Here is a 22,625-nt window from a genome sequence, read left to right on the forward strand (position 1 = left end):
GATTTGTGGACTTCAACTTCCAGAATTCCTAAGCCAATCATGCTAGCTCAGGAATTCTGGGAGTTGAAGTCCATATGTCATAGAGGAGCCAAGTTAACCTACTCCTGCTTTAGATCTTCGCTTGCTTTTAAAAAAAAGTCCCTACGTGGGCTTCTCATTGGTTCGGAGCGTGGCGGGCCGCGATTGGGCCACGTGTCCTGCTTTTCACGGGACTGCGGGCCGAAGGATTGGATGGACGATGGACGTGGGCGGCTCTTAATTAAAAAAAAAACCAGTAAAGTGTTCTTGAATGAACCCGGTTTGCAAGAGCCGGCCTTGGTAGCTGGCGGGCGGGTGGCTTCGAGCGATGGGAGCCGGTCGGGCTGCGTGGAGATGGCTGGAAGCTTTTGCTTTCCTCAACCTCCTGACGCTCTTCTCCTTCCCGCCCGCCTCGCGGGCCCTGGCCTCCCCTGAGGAGAAGCTCCGGCAAGCCTGCAACACCTGCCGAGGGATCGTCGACCGGTTCACTCAGGTGGGAGAGGCAGGGAAAGCCGAGGGCGCCTTTTCTCGTTGGAGGGCGGAGGGGCAGCTTAACTGCGAAGCCCACCCAGCTTGGCTTCCACCTAACGGTCCAAAATAGCAGGAGAAAGTTGGCTCTCCCCGCCCCCTCATCAAAACCATTTTTTTTAAAAATGAACAGTACCAACAAATTACTGTATTTATTATTATTATTATTATTATTATTATTATTATTATTATTATTATTATCATCATCATCATCATCATCATCATCATCATTAATTAGATTTGTATGCCACCCTTCTCCAGAGACTCGGGGTATTCCGTGTACACAAAATACACGTGTACTTAAAACTTATCAGGAAAGACTTACTGAACTCAATCTGTATAGTTTGGAGGACAGAAGGGAAAGGGGGGACATGATCAAAACATTTGAATACGTTAAAGGGTTCAGGAGGGACATTTGAATACGTTAAAGGTTCAGGAGGGAAGTGTTTTAATAGGAAAGTGAGCACAAGAACAAGGGGGCACAATCTGAGGTTAGTTGGGGGAAAGATCAGAAGCAACGTGAGAAAATATTATTTTACTGAAAGAGTAGTAGATACTTGGAACAAACTTCCAGCAGACGTGGATGATAAATCCACAGTAACTGAATTTAAGCATGCCTGAGATAAACATATATCCATCCTAAGATAAAATACAGGAAATAGTATAAGGGCAGACTAGATGGTCCATGAGGTCTTTTTCTGCCATCAATCTTCTATGTTTCTATGTACAGTACTGGCTTATTTTTAATAGCACTATTAGTTCAGGCTGAATCACACGAGGCCAATAAAAATTCAATTCAATTTAATTAAAAAAAACATGGTCATGAACAAGGACAAGTAAATGGGGATAGTAGGACAGGGAGGGTAGGCATAAGCGCACCATCGTGCCTACCATCCCTGTCCTACTATCCCCATTTACTTGTAACTAAGTCTTTGTTCATGTCCATATTTTGAGTTGAATTGAATTGAATTTTTATTGGCCTAGTGTGATTGGACACATAAGGAATTCGTCTTTGGTGCATGTGCTCTCATTGTACATAAAATTCACTTAACCACCTTGATTAGAAAATAGAATAGAATTATTTATTGACCAAGTGTGATTGGACACACAATGTTGCATTGCTGTATACTGTATGCTCTTAGTGTACATAACAGTTTGTCAAGAATCATAAGATACAACACTTAATGATAGTCTGGATACAAATAAGCAATCCAATCATATTAGGAACCAGCCCAAATGTTTTGTAAGTTGATACTTGTTATCTAGTACACATATACAGTACTTTATTTATTTATTTTTATCGATTTTTATGCCGCCCTTCTCCTTAGACTCAGGGCAGCTTATAACATGATAGCAATAGCACTTTTTAACAGAGCCAGCATATTGCCCGCACAATCCAGGTCCTCATTTTACCCACCTTGGAAGGATGGAAGGCTGAGTCAACCTTGAGCCGGTGATGAGATTTGAACTGCTGACCTACCATCAGCTTCAGTGGCCTGCAGTACAGCACTACCTGCTGCGTCACCCCAGCTTTTATATACTTGTTATCTAGTACACATTTGACAAATTACATAAATATATAAATATACATTTATAACATTTATATATTCTTAATATTCCTGCATCCTTATTTTCCCCACAACAACAACCCTATGAGGTGGGCTGGTCTGAGAGAGAGGGAGAGACTGGCCTAAAATGACCCAGCCGGCTTTGATGCCTAAAAATGAGAGCTAGGCTTCAGAGCCTATGCAGCCAGACTTACAACCAGTTACAGCATCCCCATGGTCATACGATCAAAAATCAGAGTAGGTAACTAGCATGTATTTATGACTTGACATTTTTCTATGGTCATGTGAGTACTATTCCCTGTCAGCTTCCAACAAGCCAAGTCAATGTAGGAAATTAGATTTGTTTAAAATTGCCATGATTTCCTTAACTGTGGCAAAAAAGTAAAATGTAAAACAATTCAACTGCCTTGCTTGACATGGAAATTTTGGACTCAATTATGGTCATAAGACAAAGAATACCTGTGCCAACACCTCTATCAATCTACCATGCTGGCTCTCATGTTCTAGAAGTGTTTCTTTAAAAACCCTTTAATATTAAACCATGACAGAAAGCATTTGTTAAAACCAGTTCCTAATTCAATTTTATGGTGTTACAGATCTGGATATGTGTTTAGTTCGGTTGGTACATAGCATGTGAAAGTAACATGGAAAAATCTAGTTTCCTACCTTCCTACCTACTCAAATATGTAGTACCTTAACTTATGACCTGAGAAAATATTTGTTGAGAACTATACGAAATTAGAACTCTTCCAAATTGGGATTAATTATTGGAAAGAACAGTACTGTTAGGTGCACTGACAGTAGTGAAATTTTGAATTGCTGTTCCTGGTTTTGGAGCATGATGATAAAAGAATGCTTTCAAAAATGCTGTTTAATATTTGTCGGTTTGGGTGCAAACAGATAGAAAAAGTAATAATCTATCAATTAATAGAGCTTAACCTTTGTATGGACTTGAAGTTTCAAAAGTTTTCAAAAAAGAGTAATTCATTTCCGTATTGTATGTACATTTTCTGTAAACATTTCTTACTGGACCTTGGTAGAGTAAATTGTAGAAATAAAGTAACCTGTTGCTTTCAGATTTCTTTATAAACTATTCTTTAGAAACAAGGAACCCCCCCTAAATAACATTTGTTATTACAAATATATAATTAATTATAACGTATAGTGTACTGAAGCTGGAGTTATACCTTTTTTTAAAATGTTTCTGCTTTTTGGTGGTAAAAATAATATTTTGAAAACTCTCATTTTTATCAAACTTGCGTTCTGAAGGGTCTTACAGACACAGCAAAGAAGAACTTTGGAGGTGGCAATACAGCATGGGAAGAAAAAACATTATCAAAATATGAATCAAGGTATAGCAGATATTATTTTTCTTTTCAGTGTGCTAATGTGCTTTTCAGTGAGCAAGATCAAGATGCCTTGGACTGAATACACTGTATAAAGCAGAAATGTTAATTTAGAGTTAAATACCTGACTCTGTTTAAAGATAATAGGATAGCCTAATTCAGAGATCTTCAAACTTGGCAACTTTAAGACTCCCAAAATTCTGTAGCCAGCATATGGCTGGAGCTATGGCTGGAGAATTCTGGGAGCTGAAGTCCACAAGTCTTAAAGTTGTCAAGTTTTGGGACTAATTGATAGATGGTTGCATTGACAGTGCATATAATCCTGCCCGCTTCCTTAAAGCCAAACGCTTTCAAATTACTGGGCAAGATGTCTCCCTAAGCATGTCACAAGAACCAGCTCCACACATGGATTCTAATGAAATGAATCCTAGTGATTTTACCTGACAGGTTTCAATTACTTTTCTTCCTGGAGATGATTGTCTGAGGCCCCCCTGGCATAAGAGGGATGAGGTGATCCAGAACAGGGCTGATGGTGACATTTTACAGAATCAATAATGGAGGAGAAATAGTGTTATTTGCCACTTGTATTGCCATGAAATAGACCTTTATAGTGGCTAATACAAACTAAAGAAAAAGAAAAAAAGTAGAAAAGAAAGAAAAATATATATTAAAAATAATAAAAAAATGCATAAATATGTGTTTTTATCACAAGTATACATTTTTCTTCCCCATCCCAACTTTTATCTATAAACAAATCTAAACATCCATTTCAGTCCTAATATAGGTACAATTCCACTAAGGTTAAAACATATCAAATTTAACATAGATCCAATAAGCTAACTCCCATTTACTTCTATCTGTACTATCTAACTTTACTGGTACTATCTTTAGTACCATTGAATAATGTTGTAGAAATATTTTCATTTATTCTTTGGCCCTGCTCACAAAATTCTTTAAATCTTTTTACATGCCTCTTTCATAAATAAATCCAATGTTTAAAAAATACATTTTCTTGATTTGCTGTTTTTACATGCTTATTAATTATTAACACATCCATCGGTTTCTTTTGTTTATCGCGTGTAACATCTTTTTCCATGTCATCCTTGTATTCATACTGTATATACTGTATACACACAGACACACACACACATATATATCAGTGGTTCTCAGTCAGTGATAGTATGTATTAATTGTGTCCTTGGAAAAGATGTGAAACAGGGGTGATATTCAATTTCCCCCCCTACGGGTTCTGTGGGTGTGGCTTGCTGGGAGTCATATGAACGAGTGTCATGGCCAACTTGACATCGCTCAAGGCAAGGTGAAGGCAGCATCCCAACAAGCCACACTCATCAAGTCACATCTACAGAACTGACAGAAAAGTTCATCCAAGTCTTCTAGCATTCAACCTGGCTGCTTCTTGCCTACTTCTCGTGTTTGTTCTGTGTGTATGAGTCCATGTTGTGAGCGACCCAAGTCCTTGGAGAGGGGATGGCATACAAATCCAATGAACAAATAAATGAATAAAGAAGGAGTGAGTGGGTGGCGTGGGGCCACTCATTAGTGCAATTTACCGGTTCTCCAAACTGCACATAATCAACACCACCGGTTATATACAACCTGTCTGAACTGCTGAATTTTGCCCCTGATGTGATAGCTTGTAAAGCAGTTCCAAAACATTACAAACATAGGTTTCCTTTGTGGTCATGTGATTTGGATATAGATTAGATTAGATTAGATTTATTGGATTTATATGCCGCCCCTCTCCGCAGACTCGGGGCGGCTCACAACAATGGTAAAAAAAACAGTACATAGTAACAAATCTAATATTTAGCAATCTAAATTACAGTTTTAGGTTAAAAAGTCCAAAAAAAAGGAAACCCCAATATATAAAAAACAAGCACACAATCGAATCATACACAAAAACTACATGGGCAAGGGGGAGATGTTTCAATTCCCCCATGCTTGACGGCAGAGGTGGGTTTTAAGGAGTTTACGAAAGGCAAGGAGGGTGGGGGCAATCCTAATCTCTGGGGGGAGCTGGTTCCAGAGGGTCGGAGCCACCACAGAGAAGGCTCTTCCTCTGGCTCCCGCCAGACAACATTGTTTAGTCGACGGGACCCGGAGAAGGCCAACTCTGTGGGACCTAACCGGTCACTGGGATTCATGCGGCAGAAGGCGGTCTCGCAGATATCCTGATCCGATGCCATGTAGGGCTTTATAGGTCATAACCAACACTTTGAATTGTGACCGGAAACTGATCGGCAACCAATGCAGACTGCGGAGTGTTGGAGTAACATGGGCATACGTATGTGTACTTAGCAACCTGTTTGCACTTAGGACCGGCATTCCATGATCATGTGATTGCTATTTGCAATCTTCTCTGCTGGATTCCCCAGAAAGTCAATGGGGAAACCAATAGGGTTGCAATTTGTTGCTGCCTGCTGAAAGCATTCCCTCTTGTCTCTGAGTACTGCCTAAAAGAGCTTTAACCTTTGTTACAGCAAATAGCACATTATAGTGAAAGTATACAAGACATCCATTGGAATGTCCCATTAAGATCTGTATTTCCAGTTTAATTAATTTTAATTTTATTAGTCTGCTGACAAGGAAAAGCAGTTAAATACGGCTTGTTGCAGTATGGTAATGTGTCATTGTAGATTAGCTGTATAACTGAAAACCTTCAGTGCAGAGAGTTTGCTTCAGTGGGGAGCTCTTTTCAAAGTTTTGCAGTCTTGGGATGCTGAATATTTTATTATTATAAACTACTTAATCTTAAAATAGTAGATTGATATTTGTTTGTTTATATTTCATGTTTCTAGACAGCCTATATTCCTCAAGGACATTGTAGTTGTATATTATATAATATAGAAGTTAATAACATTTGATTTTTTTTTAAAGATATGTGTTTTCATTTTTATTATCACTTCAACACTGTGTCAGAATTCAATAAATCAACTCATTTGTTTTTTTATGTAGTGAAATTCGTCTTGTAGAAATTATAGAAAATCTGTGTGACAGTAGTAACTTTGAATGCAACAACATGGTAGAAGAACATGAAGAACATATAGAAACTTGGTGGTTCAAACGGTAAGTAAACCTACAATAATACTTGTTTAAATATTGGCTGAAAGAAGTGCATGGTAAAGGTAGGGATTTTTAAAAATGTAGATAATCTAAAGTAATATTAAATGCATTAAAAGCCCATTTTAAGCTATAGTTTGATAACACATTTCCCCTTTGGCTGTTAAATTGATAAGGTATGCTTATTTACTAGTACTTTAGTTAAACTTACATGAGTAGGATAACTTTGTTTTTACTGCAGCATTTGTGTTGTGCCAATAGTTTTAAAATATCTAAAACTATTTTCAGAGATCTTATGCAGAATAAAAGTAGATTGCATTTCGTTCAGCTGTCTCCCCCCCTTCTCCTCACACCTTGTTAAACAGTGGTAGATTACTCAATGCCCTACAGAATGTTTGGACTGCTTTGTCCATAATTCTTCAGCAACGAGCATGCCAAAGCATCTGTAGGGTATGTGGTTGGCTATATCCATTTAGGGTGCAAACATCTAAACAAGGCAGGTGCTTTATGAATGGCACAGACTAGTGAAAGTCCTAGAACGTGTCTAGGGGACACATTCATTGAAGTATCCCTTTGTGACATATATTTCCAATTTAATTTATCACTCCGCTGATAAGGAAAAGCAAATGGTGATGGCTTATTACATCCATTGTGAGTAGAGTACCCTGAGTTTTTGCATCATCAGTGGATGGATATAATCATTGAAGTTTTGCAAACAAACTTCAATAACCTGCAGAATATATATTTTATTGGTGGCATTTAGCATTGAGATTTCCGTCATTGTTGCTATACATGGCTGCTAGATGCTACAGTAATGCACGTGATAAGCGTTCTAGACATTATTTCCTAGGATTCCATGATAAGGTTCTTGTCAATTCCAGATCACATCTGCTCCATTTGCAACCAAAGAAGAGAATTTATCTAACTACCAGCCCTGACAGCACTACCTGGGATCAGAAGGGCAAGTTGTTCTTCCTTGTATATCATCACTTAGCTGCAAATCCTACAAGCCAGTTTTTGGTCCTGAGATACAGCTACATTTTGCTCAAAAGTTTTTATTGAATTCAAATGTTCAGGGTTTTGGTGTGTGCTTGTGTGGAACTTGCATTCATACTAATTCATTCTTTAATGCATTTGTAAAATGATACCTTGCCCTTGATTAGTGATCCCTGGTTAAGTTATGTTAAAGCCTTTTGTCCTCTTCTGATAATTTTGAGCTTGATGGCATTTCCATAGACTCCACTGAGAGAGGTCTACCCAAGTAAGATATGTAGCTATTGTTTGTTCGTGAAACTCTGCTGTTAAATATTATTATGCCCAGTTTGTGTGTGCATGTATTATGCGTCAAGGAGGTTGTCAGTTGTTTCTAGCTGCTGCTGCTGCAGAGCTACAGAAACATTTAGTCATATTTCAAATCTTAGAAAGGAGTTGAAAAGATAATATGATTTTGTCCTCTAATAAAAGTATCAACAATCAGATTGTAGCTTTAATTTGAAGTCCCTTTATTGCTGACTCTCTAAACCGCTGAGAGAGGGCTGTAAAGCACTGTGAAGCAGTATATAAGTTTAAGTGCTATTGCTATTCTATCGTACTTTCTTGCTTTCCTTAGGTGAAATTTCCATAATTCGCTTTTTCTACTCAATTTAAATAGATAGCCATCTAAAGTCACCCCAAACAGTGAAAAAGAGATATATAAATGTAATAAATAAATGAAAATATTTTTGATACTAAAATTCTCACTGCTAAATCCAGCTTTCTGCTCTTGCCTTATCCTTTTTAACTTTACTGCCATTTTTCACACAGATAATTAGCCTAATTATTAATGCCTTGTGTTTCTAAGAGTATGTTTTAATTTAGTTGTCCTCTGGGTATCTTGTTCAGTATTTAATTTGTTGAACCCCTGGTGTGATGCAGTTCCTGGCCTCGTAGGGTTTTATTCTAAGATTTTTAAAAATAGGATAGATAGTATAGTTAACATCCTAGTTGTAGAGTTAGAGTTATACCTAACTTTGATGCCTAGGGCTTAGACCAAATACTGCAACAGGTAGGTTGCAAATGGGTACAGACAGAGATCAGTCACCAATTGAGAATACAAGCTTTTACTAGCGTCAATCAAAATTCAATCTCATTATTCACTGTTTGTTATTTTTTCCAACGTATAGCTGGAAATAATGATGGGTCTAGCTTAACATCCAGGTGGATCATTACTGCACCTGATGCTCTGGTAGGAAATTGTAGTTCAACTTCTTAAGAGCAATTGACCAGACCTGAGCAGTGCAGTACATACTATTTGTACCAAGGGAAGTTAGCTGGGTCTTTTTGTTCCCTTTAAAAAGTGGTTGTGTTACAGTTAAAAAGATCAAGCATAATAATTTAAGAAATTAGATTATCAAATTGTTAAAAGTTGTTTTACAAATATCCCATTGTTCTCAAATGAACAGATTTGTGATAATGAAGTAGGAAGCAATCATAGTGCAATACCTTAGTTCACTTATACAATTGCCAGTTGTTCGCTTCTTTATTCTAGATCAGGAGACCAAGCTGTCTGTGTATAGGATGCTACAAGGTGAAATGGCAGAGCAAAAATGGCTGACAATTTATAGCATACACAGTACATATCTTGCATGGTGTTTACATCATTGCCTTTTGGAATTTAATGGCAATGTGTAGTTGATCTCTTGGTCTCTTTTTGCAGAAATTAATGTTGGTATGTAACTTGCACAGATTAGCATGAAATTCATGAACATATATTATGTTTATGAATTATTTTATTCTTACAGGAAGAAGAAACATCCTGAGTTGTTTAAGTGGCTTTGTATTGAAACAATTGAAGTTTGCTGCCCTGCTGGAACACATGGACCAGACTGTGTTGGTAATTAAACTTGAATAATAAATACTGGAGTATTTCAGATTAGAAGAAATTTTAATATAGATAATTAGGCTTCATTTGTGCCATCAGTGTTGTGAATTCTGCTCAAAATCAGTTTTTTGTCTAGAGATATGATAGACAATGAAAGTAATGGAATGTAATCAGCTAAATGAACTGCTTTAAATGTTTTGGAAGGATTATAAAGGATGCAATAAGCAGCTAGATTTCTAATAAGAGCCTTATTTAAGAGCAAATGCTTAAGTTGGATATGTAGTAGATGTTTATTTTCTACATTAAGATAAGGGAGATGGGTTTTTAAAGAAATATATTATTATTTTTCCTGTGCTTGCAGAGCAAAAAAAGAAAGCAATATATCAGTGATACATTACTGAAGAGTTATAAGAGGAAAGGGTCATCTCCTGGGTCCTGTGGGAGCTTTTAGCAGGCAGGACTTGCAACCTGCTTCTCCTACTCACCTACTAGGATGAGTAGAAGTAATTGGTGACAGGCAATCTCTTAGATAACCTAAATAATAAGTTGCAGAGCCTGTAGGTTAAACATGTTTGAATATTTCTAATACTTTTAGTTGAAACAAAGATACAATGTCTTGATAGGTTTCCTGTTTATCTTGAAACATACAAATAACTACACTAAAGTCGAGCTACTGCAAGAGAAATGGTAACAAAAGATTTTGTTTTACCTCTGACATAACATGTTCTTATTTGAAGCTTGTCGTGGGGGATCAGAAAAGCCTTGCCATGGAAATGGCAATTGTGATGGAGATGGGACTAGAACTGGTGATGGATCATGCAAGTGCAAAAAGGAGTATCAAGGAGAATTCTGCTTGGATTGTTCGGATGGATTCTACAACTCTTACAGAAATGATACACATTCTGTTTGCACAGGTATGTTTACATGTTTTTATTGTTCGGGATGATTGATTAATTAGCATTTTTGCTTTCATACATTCATACCCTTTTTTTGTAGTAAATACAGTGATACCTCATCTTACGAACCCCTCTTCATATGAACTTTTCATGATACGAACCCAGTGTTTAAGATTTTTTTGCCTCTTATTCCGAACTATTTTCACCTTACGAACCTGAGCAGCCGCCGGGATTTCCCTGAGGCTCCTCGATTCCCTTCATTTTTGCCCGCAATGCTTTGAATCCCAGCGACAAACTCCCCCCTTCCAAACTGCATGGGGAAAAGACCCATGGAGCTCAAGAGAGGAGAAAGGTGTGGGAGAAATGAGCAGAACGGGGTGGGCAAAAACGGGAGGGACCCATGGAGCTCAAGAGAGGAGAAAGGTGTGGGGAAAATGAGCAGGACAGAGTGGGCAAAAACGGGAGGGACTCATGGAGCTCAAGAGAGGAGAAAGGTGTGGGGAAAATGAGCAGAACGGGGTGGGCAAAAACGGGAGGGACCCATGCAGCTCAAGAGAGGAGAAAGGTGTGGGGAAAATGAGCAGAACGGGGTGGGCAAAAACGGGAGGGACCCATGGAGCTCAAGAGAGGAGAAAGGTGTGGGGAAAATGAGCAGGACAGGCTGGGCAAAAACGGGAGGGACCCATGGAGCTCAAGAGAGGAGAAAGGTGTGGGGAAAATGAGCAGGACAGGGTGGGCAAAAATGGGAGGGACTCATGGAGCTCAAGAGGAGAAAGGTGGGAAAATGAGCAGAACGGGGTGGGCAAAAACAGGAGGGAAAGACCCATGGAGCTCAAGAGAGGCTCTTTTCGCCTTGCTTCGTTGGGACTGCCACCTCTTGCTGTCCCTCCCCCCACTCCGTTCGCCTCAGCTTACTCTGCCCTCCCCCCCTTTAAAAAAAAAGCCTTAATGTTTTGGATTTTCCTACTGGGCTTGCATGCATTATTGGTTTTTCCATTGATTCCTATGGGAAACATTGTTTCATCTTACGAACTTTACACCAGTGGTCCCCAACCTTTTTTCCACCAGGGACCAGTTTCAGCAAGACAATTTTTCTATGGCCCGGTGGGGGCGGAAAGGGGGTTTAGCTTATTGTTTCATTGTCTCTCTCTCCCCCCCCTTTTTAATTTTGCGGGGGAGTTGAGGTGACAGAGGGAGGAAGGGTAGGAGGGGGCGGTTTCCTGTCTCTTTCCCCTCCTGTTCACTCGGGACCACTGTTTGCCTTTCAGCAGTTCCAGAGGACACCCCCCCCCCCCCCCTGTTCCGGCTGGGATTGCAGCAAGGAATCCCAGAGCAGGGGGTGGTGCCTCCACGGACACAGTCACCTTCCTTTGCGATCGCTGCCTGCTTGGAGCGCCCACCAGTGCCAGGTCTGGTAATTTTCTTGCAGCAAGGAATCCTTCCAAAAGAAAATTACCAGAGCTGGTGGTGGGGGTTTCATGGTCACACACACACCCCTGGCTTCGCTCCCACCCAGGACCCCGGGAATAGGGTGGGGGAGCCTAGCAAAAAAAGAGCTGCACAATGCCAAAGCCTTTTCGTTTGAGCTGCAGGCAGAGCGAGGGCTTTGCAAGGGCTTCGCAAGGAGGAAATAGACCACTTTTGACGAGAGAAGAAAGACAGGAAAGGAAGAAAGCAAGCAAGCAAAGGTTTTCTCAGTCCGAGGCAAATGGCTGTCCCAAGTGAACGTGAGGGGAAAGAGACAGGAAACAGCTTGGCACTCGCCGACTCCACAGCAGCTGCTGACTCCGCGGACCGGTGCAACATGCCTTGCGGCCCGGTACTGGTCCGCGGACCGGCGGTTGGGGACCCCTGCTTTACACCTTACGAACCTCCTCCTGGAACCAATTAAGTTCGTAAGATGAGGTATTACTGTACTTGGGTTTTGAATATGCATGTAATTAATATGCAAAATGAATGACTACGTAAAATTCAGTTATTCCATTTAAATCAATTTTATTAATTCCTTATATTTAGGAAACAAGTTGCATTATTGAACACAACAAATGCAATATAGGACTGTACAGCCTAATTACCATTTTAGTTTGCATAATAGGTAATAGTTACAATGTCATCGTGACTGAGCCATGTATTAATGGGCAAGTTGACAATATATCAATTTAATTTAATGTAATTAATTGAGCCATTGAAGATTTATATATATATATATACATCTTTGTCATGATATATATATATATTTGTCATGTTAAATATATATATGCTTTTAACATTTTATTTTAAAAATGCCTACATATTCCTGTTTTGAGATTTATGCCAAATAAGAGGATATAAATATTTAGGATTGAACTGTGAAGTCCCTCTAAGCTTGTTTGCATATATTTAATTATGAACTAGAATCACTGTTAGTGACTGTGTGGGGTTTGCTATACAGTGGTCCCCCGAGTTTCGCGATCCTGATCTTCGCTAAACGCTATTTCGCGATTTTTCCACCCGGAAGTAAAAACACCATCTGCGCATGCGCGCCCCTTTTTTCTATGGCCACGCATGCGTAGATGGTGGAGTTTGCGTTCCCCCGGCAGATCAGCTGCTGGGCGGCTTCCCTGGGTCTTCCCCCTCTTGCTGGCGGGAGGGCGAGCGGCGGGCATCAGCGAGGAGCCGGGGTTTCCCCTTTGCGTGGGCGGCCGGTAAGACCCCAGCGCCGCTTCCCAGCTGAGTCCCGAAGCCAAACGCGGAAGTTCGCCTTTGCCTTCTGGCTTCAGGACTCAGCTGGGAAGCGGCGCGAGCGAACGGCGTGGGCGGGCGAAGGGCCGGCGTGCGGGCAGGCAGGCGGCGGACAAGCGGCGGGCGGACAAGCAGCGGGCGAACAAGCAGCGGGCGAACAAGCAGCGAGGAGTTTGCGTGGGCGGCGGGGAAACCCCAATCTTCAGCTCCTTGCTGCTGCGGCGGAAGTAAAAACACCATCTGCGCATGCGCAGATGGTGTTTTTACTTCCGCACCGCTACTTCGCGAAGAATCGATTGTCGCGAGGGGTCCTGGAACGGAACCCTCACGATAATCGGGGGACCACTGTATACCTATATACATATGCAGTATGTGTTTGTGTGTGTGGGTGTTTTCTGTTGAATAGGCAGACTGCCCAGGTTCAAATCCCGGTAAGGGTATGGCTAGCTGATGAGAGCTAAATATACTGCTCAAAAAAATAAATAAAGGGAATACTCAACTAACACCTCCTAGATCTGAATGAATGAAATATTCTCATTGAATATTTTGTTCTGTACAAAGTTGAATGTGCACAACAGCATGTGAAATTGATTGTCAATCAGTGTTGCTTCCTAAGTGGACAGACATTTGATTTACTTGGAGTTATAGCCTGTTGTTTAAGTGTTCCCTTTATTTTTTTGAGCAGTGTAGGTTGAAATAGATCAATACTAGTCTCCCTTCATTTTCATATCAGCAAAAATATGTTACATATAGATATAGATATACCTGCCAGTTTTTATGGGGTTTTCTCCTTGGTAAGATAAGGTAAGCTCAGAGACTACCAAAGATCTCTGTATTGTTTTCTGATTTATAGTTTGTCTGGTGTTAATCCATGCAAATCTTGATATTGGCTACTGAAGGTGATGTGTTCTTGTCCCCAAAATAAAAGTAGGTAATGAGGCAGAGAATGATAAGATCCATGATTCTGGGTATTTCAGTCTTAGTGTATTTGGCTAGATCAGGAGTTTGTGTGTTTTGATCATAGCTTATTTCAGTTACTTCTTGATTTTATCTATGATGTGCTGTTATGTATTTAGTTTGAAGTGAGCGTTTATGATCATTAGCCAACTTTTACTAAGGTCAAAATACTGAATTAAAGTAAAGAACTGGCTGGCCGGCATAATTTTTTATTTTTGCAAAAAGTTTTTATTTTATTGGATTTGTACCTATCAATTTTAATATATGTCACAAATACTTGTGAACAGCAAAGACCTGCACAGTCTTGAAGAATATTGACCAATAAATAATTTAGTGTCAAATTAACAGGGTAATAGTTTATAAATAGCCTACATTGGGAAATAACTTGTTTATAAGTCACAGGTGTAATATACATCATGAATAATTGGGACCACACATTTCTCTTTTCTGTGCTGAAGTCCTGAACTTTTACCAATAAAAAGATTAAGGATAACATGGTCATTTTCTTTTTTGAAATAGTTGTGGACACACAACTCACACACAGAGACACAAAACGTAGCACAACAGACAGACATGTCTGAAAAGATAGATACAGTGATCCCCCGAGTTTCGCAATCTCGATCATTGCGAAACGCCATATCACGATTTTTCCACCCGATGACGTCACTCCCTTCCTTTCTCATCTTTCTTTCCCTCTCTCTTTCTCTATCTTGCTTCTTCCTCTCTCACACTCTCTTCCTCCCTCTCTCATCTCTTTCTTTCCTTCTCTCTCTTTCTCTATCTCTCCCCCTCTTGCTCTCGAGCGGCAAGCGAGCAGCCGGGCGGGCGGGCGAATGGGCAAGCGGCAAGCGAGCAGGCGGGCGAACGGGCAAGCGGCAAGCGAGCGGCCGGGCAAGCGGCAAGCGATCTTGGGGTTTCCCCTTTGCCTGGGCGGCGGGAAGACCCAGGGAAGGTTCCTTTGGCCGCCCAACAGCTGATCTGCTCCGCAGCGCGGAGCCGAAGATGGGGTTTCCCCGTTGCCTGGGCAACGGGGAAACCCCATCTTCGGCTCCTCGCTGCTGCCGCGCTGCGGAGCAGATCAGCTGTTGGGCGGCCGAAGGAACCTTCTCTGGGTGTTCCCCGGGTCTTCCCCGCCGCCCACACGCAAACTCCACCATCTGCGCATGTGCGGCCATGGAAAAAGGGGCGCGCATGCGCAGATGGTGTTTTTACTTCCACACCACTACATCCCGAAATATCGATTATCGCGAGGGGTCTTGGAACGGAACCCTCGCGATAATCGGGGGATCACTGTACACAAGTATGTGGGTGCGTTTTATTCTTTCTTTTCTGTTTTGGTCCTCTTTAATAAACTCAAAAACAGAATGGCAAGACAATAGAAGAAGAGGAGGGTCATAGTGGCTAAGCTTCCATGTGCTTCTACCAAGTGTTCTGGAAGTGGGATGGGAATGTCTGTCCTGAGTTGATATGAATAAGGAATCCTGACTGAGATACAGTGGGAGAAAAGAAAGCAAATTATGCTATACATAGCAAAGCAGAGAAAGGTTTCAAAGCAAAGTAGTCCTCCCCCCCCCATATATTTTTGAACTTTAAACTATAAAATTCCTATTCCCGAAATGACTCAGAAATGAAAATAAAATGTGGGAAAAGAAGCAATATTTTCTACAGCTGCTTCCTTTGTTTGTTTCAGTTGCAAACTTTTTAAAGTTTATAACAATCTTGCAAATGTTGCTTCTCTTAATAGCTTGTCATGATTCATGCAAAACATGTACTGGGGCAACCAACAAGGACTGTAAAGATTGTAAAGAAGGTTGGCTTAGAAATGAAGACGCTTGTGTAGGTAAGAATGGCTATATGATGCTTCTTTTAAAAAAATCTGCCAAATAATTTATTAATAATTTATTATTCTAAAGGATGAATGATTATCTTCTCTTTCTCATATGCACTATAGACGTTTATGCTGCCTATCTTTTTTCAAGAAGGAAAATTCTTAAGTATAGCAAAATTGTAGCTCTGGACCTTATTCATATCAAGTTCTCCCAACTCTGCCTTTGCTTTGTAAGATAATAACTTATATTTTTCAGACATAGATAAATTCAGTTCTTTAATGGTCACTATTTAGTTGTAAAATAAAGACAAAGATGGGAGGAGAATTAAATGATCTGTAGTTGTATTCATTAAATAATATTAAGAAATGGATACAGTCACATATTGTAACCATAATATGGTCAGACTAATCTCATTGAGTTCTTTGACTATGTCACAAAGGTGTTGGATCAAGGTGGTGCCGTGGATATTGCCTATCTGGACTTCAGCAAAGCCTTTGATACGGTTCCACATAAAGAGCTGATAGATAAATTAGTGAAGATTGGACTTAATCCCTGGATAGTTCAGTGGATTTCAAGCTGGCTGAAGCATAGACATCAGAGAGTTATTGTTAATGGCGAGTATTCTGAGCAGAGACAGGTTACAAGCGGTGTGCCACAAGGGTCTGTTCTGGGTCCTATTCTTTTTAATATGTTTGTGAGTGACATAGGGGAAGGTTTGGTAGGGAAGGTTTGCCTATTTGCCGATGACTCTAAAGTGTGCAATAGGGTTGATATTCCTGGAGGGGTCTGTAATATGGTAAATGATTTAGCGTTACTAGATAATTGGTCAAAGCAATGGAAACTGCAGTTTAATGTTTCCAAATGTAAAATAATGCACTTGGGGAAAAGGAATCCTCAATCTGAGTATTGCATTGGCAGTTCTGTGTTAGCAAAAACTTCAGAAGAAAAGGATTTAGGGGTAGTGATTTCTGACAGTCTCAAAATGGGTGAGCAGTGTGGTCGGGCGGTAGGAAAGGCAAGTAGGATGCTTGGCTGCATAGCTAGAGGTATAACAAGCAGGAAGAGGGAGATTGTGATCCCCTTATATAGAGCGCTGGTGAGACCACATTTGGAATACTGTGTTCAGTTCTGGAGACCTCACCTACAAAAAGATATTGACAAAATTGAACGGGTCCAAAGACGGGCTACAAGAATGGTGGAAGGTCTTAAGTATAAAACGTATCAGGAAAGACTTAATGAACTCAATCTGCATAGTCTGGAAGACAGAAGGAAAAGGGGGGACATGATCGAAACATTTAAATATGTTAAAGGGTTAAATAGGGTTCAGGAGGGAAGTGTTTTTAATAGGAAAGTGAACACAAGAACAAGGGGACACAATCTGAAGTTAGTTGGGGGAAAGATCAAAGGCAACATGAGAAAATATTATTTTACTGAAAGAGTAGTAGATCCTTGGAACAAACTTCCAGCAGACGTGGTTGGTAAATCCACAGTAACCGAATTAAACATGCCTGGGATAAACATATATCCATTGTAAGATAAAATACAGGAAATAGTATAAGGGCAGACTAGATGGACCATGAGGTCTTTTTCTGCCGTCAGTCTTCTATGTTTCTATGTTTCTATGTTAAGCAGCCAGAATTAGTTTTGCAGGTAAGAGAAGTCTTCACAGTTCATCGACCTACTTCTGATTTATTTTGCCTCTTCTTTCACTATTCCTGTTTGTGGATCATTTTGTTCTTAGAAAAGAAACAAGGCGAATAAATGTGAAAATCATAAAGATCATTTAACGTTTGATTAAATATAACTAATACGGCGCAGTCTATATTTTAACACTATCTTGCATATCAGATTTGAAAGTTTTGAACGTTTCCATTATACTGGCTATAACCTTTAATGTGGATTCATTTTTTCAGATGTGGATGAATGTGCAGTAGAAGAATCTCCTTGCAATTCTGATCAATATTGTTGGAACACAGATGGTTCTTTCTCCTGCAAAGGTTTATGTTTTAGTATTTCTAGATAAGTCATAATATGTATAGATTGTTTAAATTGCTGTTTCATGAGTAACAAAAGTGCCAATTGATTGTTACAAATGAAAATTTAACAATAATTAGTGGACCTTAACTTTAAATTTAAAGTTTGATATAGTACTACATTTGACATTTAAGGTTTGACCTTGCATTTTGTGTGCTCTTTCAGATTTCCTTAATATGCTTATTAAATTGAAAATATTTCAATGGGGGAACATGATTGGGGACCCAACTTAATGCAAATGTTTTTATACAAATATCTTAGTCATGAGTGTAACTATTGCCTCATTATTATTTTTTATTTATTTGATTTTTTTTTTATGCCGCCCTTCTTAGACTCAGGGCAGCTTACAGCATGGTAGCAATAGCACTTTTTAACAGAGCCAGCATATTTCCCCCACAATCCGGGTCCTCATTTTACCCACCCAGGAAGGATGGAAGGCTGAGTGAACCTTGAGCCCGTGATGAGATTTGAACTGCTGATCTGTAGATCTAGCAGTCAGCTTTAGTGACCTGCAGTACTGCACTCTACCCACTGTACCACCTCAGCTCATTAATTGTGTTTCCATTAATTTTGCATTTTCTGTAGCTAACCATGTCTGTTTGTCATGTTAAATATAATAACATGTTAGTATATATAAATAGGCAGCAAACCCCATACTCACCCCAGTTAGGCTACTTAGTTGTATAATGAAATGTCTCCGGGCAAATAATTATGCTCAAAGAAACCAAGGATTCCATCATAATGTCATTTCTATTTTACATTTTAGCATGTGATATCAGCTGCTTGGGATGTACAGGAGAAGGGCCTAATAAATGTAAAAGCTGTGTGGCTGGCTATGAAATGAAAGAAGAAACATGCACAGGTTAGATTATTATAAACAATATCATGGATATACAGCATTTTTGAAACTGTTCATATTATTTAATAATTCACCTGCCGATTGTTAAATTTCATTTTGCCATATATTTTTGTAGATGTAGATGAGTGCTCAGACACTGAAGAAGTGTGCACAGGAGAAAATACCAATTGTATTAATACTCCAGGGGGTTACAAATGTATCTGCTCAGAGGGCTTTGAAGACAAAGATGGCATCTGTGTTCCATCTATAAAAGCAGGTGAGTGACTGTCTTTCCAGTGGGATTTAGTGGGGAGAGTTAATTCAATTCACACGCAAGTCATGACATCTCGCCCAATTCCTGTGAAGAGTCCTGTGGCGGTGGGCGAGCGACAAAGCAGCAGGTGTGGATACATTGGGGGTTGTAGCTGTGGACCTGTACAGAGACAACTCAGATCTCTGATAGATGTCAAGATCCTCCTCGAATACAATAGACGAACATCATTGTCATCCTTAGTGGGGAGAGTGGTGTGGTATTAATTACTGAGCCAAAGAAAGTTTCAATGTTCTTACATTTCCCTTTAAATATATACTGCTCAAAAAAATAAAGGGAACACTCAAATAACAGACCCTAGATCTGAATGAATGAAATATTCTCAATGAATATTTCATTTGCACAACAATTCCATTTGCACAACAGCATGTGAAATTGATTGTCAATCAGTGTTGCTTCCTAAATGGACAGTTTGATTTCACAGATGTTTAATTTACTTGGAGTTATATTGTGTTGTTTAAGTGTTCCCTTTATTTTTTCGAGCAGTGTATATATTTTCTTACATTTCAAGCTGATCACTATTTTCTGATTGATTCCTGGTATCTTTTCTGGAATTGAACATAATCATAAAGACCTTATATGCCGCCCCGAGGTCTGCGGAGAGGGGGGCGGCATACAAATCTAATAAATAATAATAATAATAATAATAATAATAATAATAATAATAATAATAATAATATCCTGCCATGAAACTCATAGTAATTTTGTACCAATAATTATGTCAACTTAAGTCAACCGTTTCCAGCCTGTTGTTCTCCAGCTAGAATGGGAATTCTGAGGTTGGCCATCCAACATGGAAGGCACACCATTAAGGTTGGTGAATGCAAAAATAAAATTTAGATCAAAAGCAAGAATCAGTCTGTGAGATGATTGTGTCATGCAATGTAACAGGCGAGTAATCTGTCTACCAAAAAGTAGATTACAGATTCAATCCTCCGAATTTATTTAAGCTATGATTGAGTCTCAACTGTCAAGTTCCGCTCGAGTCCGCTGTGCAGCAAAGTTCAGCTCGAGAAGTGTATTAGCAATGGAGCGAAATATCCATAGTAAGGATTTCAGAAACTTAGATTGTACAACCTATAAGAACAGACATCCTTGCAGATGCAACCTTGTGAACTATATACCAGAATACTTACTGATGACAGTGTACATTCCTATCTTCATTATTGTCTTAGTACTGATGTGTTGGTTTGACATTCATATGGTTTTGAAAAGAGAATACCTGATTCCCTGAAAATACGACCTACCCTGAAAACGAGCCCTAGCCTGATTTTCATGCCTGTGCGTAATATAAGCCCTGCCCCCAAAATAAGTCCTAGTAAAACCCTGGCTACAATCTTCTTGTAAAAGGTGGGGCGCAGGTTTAGAAGTCAAGCTCTAGGGCATGGGTGGAGCTGCCTTTTTTGCCTCCACCTGGTTACCTTAGGACAGTGTTTCCCAACCTTGGCAACTTGAAGATATTTGGACTTCAACTCCCAGAATTCCCCAGCCAGCAAATGCTGGCTGGGGAATTCTGGGAGTTGAAGTCCAAATATCTTCAAGTTGCCAAGGTTGGGAAACACTGCCTTAGGACCACCACAGCCAGGTCTCCCACGCCCCAACACCTGTCATGCCTCTGCACAATTTCTTCTGTACCTGCTTGCAGTTAGATACTACGCGGTGCATTGTACCAATGCCAGGTAAGACATCCCCCCCAAAATAAGACCTGGTACTTATTTGAGGGCCGAAAAGAAATTAAGATCGGGCCTTATTTTCAGACAAACACAGTAGAGATACTGGCTTAAAAAAAGAGAGGCAAGACTCCTAACCTTACGCACAATATTTCATGTGGTTTAAAGGACTTTCCATTTCTTATTCCAGCACATGAGTAGACAAGGTCTCTCTGGAATGGGATCTTGCCAACATAAAGAAACATAGACCACTGCTGTCTCTGGGTGCATCAATACACTTTCTACATAAGCATTGGTACTTCTGAATACTAGTGGAATAGGAATTACATTTAATGAAAATTCTTTCATTTTGACAGAAGAGAAAACAACAGCAAATATAAGTTCATCTGATACCCATGAAGAATTGTGATCTACATTCCAAGACGAGACATCGATATCTAACCCTTAAGTTATTGGACTGAAAACCACTCCCAAGTTGATCTGTAAATGGTGTTATATAAGTGCAGGTTGCCAGTGTGATTCCCTTTGGAAGTGAATTATAAATTGTACTTAAATTGCATTTCTCTGCAAAATAAGAACAACAACTACTTTTTATACAGGCGTTATACTATCCTAAGAGAAGTGAGTAGTGACATTTGCTTAAATTGAAATGATTGTGCCCATTTCAGCACCATTTGTCATTTGTGGAGCAATAGACAAGGAAAGTACATAGCAAACGAAAGACTTTTTATATTTGGACTTTTTTAATGCATTTTCAATGTCGGTAAAAGAAGACCAGCATTTGGGAAAAAAATGAGTAAAATCTTGATGGTCAACTTGTCATTAAAGATTTATTGCGGCTGCTTTGTATTTTCTGTAAGCTTTTCTGTGATTTTATTCATTTTTAGTTCTCAAAATCATTGTTATGTGTCTAAGGTATATTATTCATAATTGGTAGTTCAAATTACCAGTGATACCTCACAAATTTAAGACTTCAGCTTTATATTGTAAAAATGGCAGTTCTAAATTTCTGTTGGAATATGCCCCTGCCCATCAAAATAGAAGAAATTATAATATTTAGGAACAAATGAGTTCTTAATTGTTCTTTATACCCATTATATTAGAAAACAGAATATGACATATCTTAATTTTCAATTGCCTTTACACTTTAAAAGAAAATATGTAGAGATGAATTATAAATTACAGGTAAGTCAAAATCATACCACATCATCAAAAATTTACAATTCCACAAAAATATTTTTGATATATTTAAATAAGGTGTATTTAAATTCACAGTGAAGTCTAATACAAGAACATTCTGATCATCACATTTAAGAAATTAAATAAGCTGGTTATTGTTCTGCCTGACTGGGCTCAGGCAATGCGTAACAATCCAAGGAAAAGAAATCAAACACACACATGCTCTGCTAATCAGCAAACTTGTATTAAACAAACAAAAAAGGGTTACTCAAAACAGTCCTTAGTGTCAAGAAACAATGATAGTGCAAGACTTACTTGAGCCGCATACAAAAACACAGGAAAAAACAAACAAAGACAACCTGGAATGAGTAAAGACGTTTCAGGAGTCCTTTTGAATCTTTGGAGCAAACAGCAAGTCCCAGAGGTTTCACCTCCCACGTGTCTGAAAAAGCTGGGTTGAAAACTCCAACGGCACAGAACAGAAACTTCAGAGCAGGAACCACAAAAAAACACAGATAAACAGCCACAGTTTGCCTTGTGCCTTTGTTCCCTTTTATACCTTTAGCCCTTATTAAGGGAACCACACCCAGCCCTCAGTATAAGAACCACACCCAGTCCAGGTGCTACTCTGATGACTTTAATACTCCTTCGATCGATCCCTTCTTTGCATAGCTCTTCGGCTATGCAGATCAATATATTGATCTGCAGAAGAATCCAAGGACGAAAGACTCTGAGGGACTGCATGCCAAATCCCCTGGGCTGTCTGCTG

The 22,625-nt window shown here is 39.5% G+C and overlaps 1 protein-coding gene across 1 annotated transcript; it reads left to right on the plus strand.

Moving 5' to 3' along the window:
* The first annotated feature begins 206 nt into the window (after window positions 1-206).
* On the plus strand, window positions 207-21,531 carry CRELD2 (cysteine rich with EGF like domains 2). Its single transcript, XM_070755377.1, has 10 exons — window positions 207-511; window positions 3,384-3,466; window positions 6,437-6,547; window positions 9,322-9,413; window positions 10,139-10,315; window positions 15,720-15,815; window positions 17,718-17,801; window positions 18,605-18,700; window positions 18,813-18,953; window positions 21,034-21,531. Exons 1-10 carry the CDS (start codon window positions 347-349, stop codon window positions 21,084-21,086), a joined length of 1,098 nt encoding a protein of 365 aa, XP_070611478.1. The 5' UTR covers window positions 207-346; the 3' UTR covers window positions 21,087-21,531.
* The last annotated feature ends 1,094 nt before the right edge of the window (window positions 21,532-22,625 follow it).

Source organism: Erythrolamprus reginae, chromosome 6 (assembly GCF_031021105.1).
Source record: "Erythrolamprus reginae isolate rEryReg1 chromosome 6, rEryReg1.hap1, whole genome shotgun sequence".
In the NCBI taxonomy this organism is placed as follows: domain Eukaryota; kingdom Metazoa; phylum Chordata; class Lepidosauria; order Squamata; family Dipsadidae; genus Erythrolamprus; species Erythrolamprus reginae.

Excerpts from the sequence above, each read along its gene's own strand:
- CRELD2 (XM_070755377.1), top strand. The coding sequence starts at position 347 with ATGGGAGCCGGTCGGGCTGCGTGGAGATGGCTGGAAGCTTTTGCTTTC. Across the intron at positions 10,316-15,719 it reads TACACATTCTGTTTGCACAG|CTTGTCATGATTCATGCAAA; the intron begins GTATGTTTACAT and ends TTCTCTTAATAG. Across the intron at positions 18,701-18,812 it reads GAAAGAAGAAACATGCACAG|ATGTAGATGAGTGCTCAGAC; the intron begins GTTAGATTATTA and ends ATATTTTTGTAG.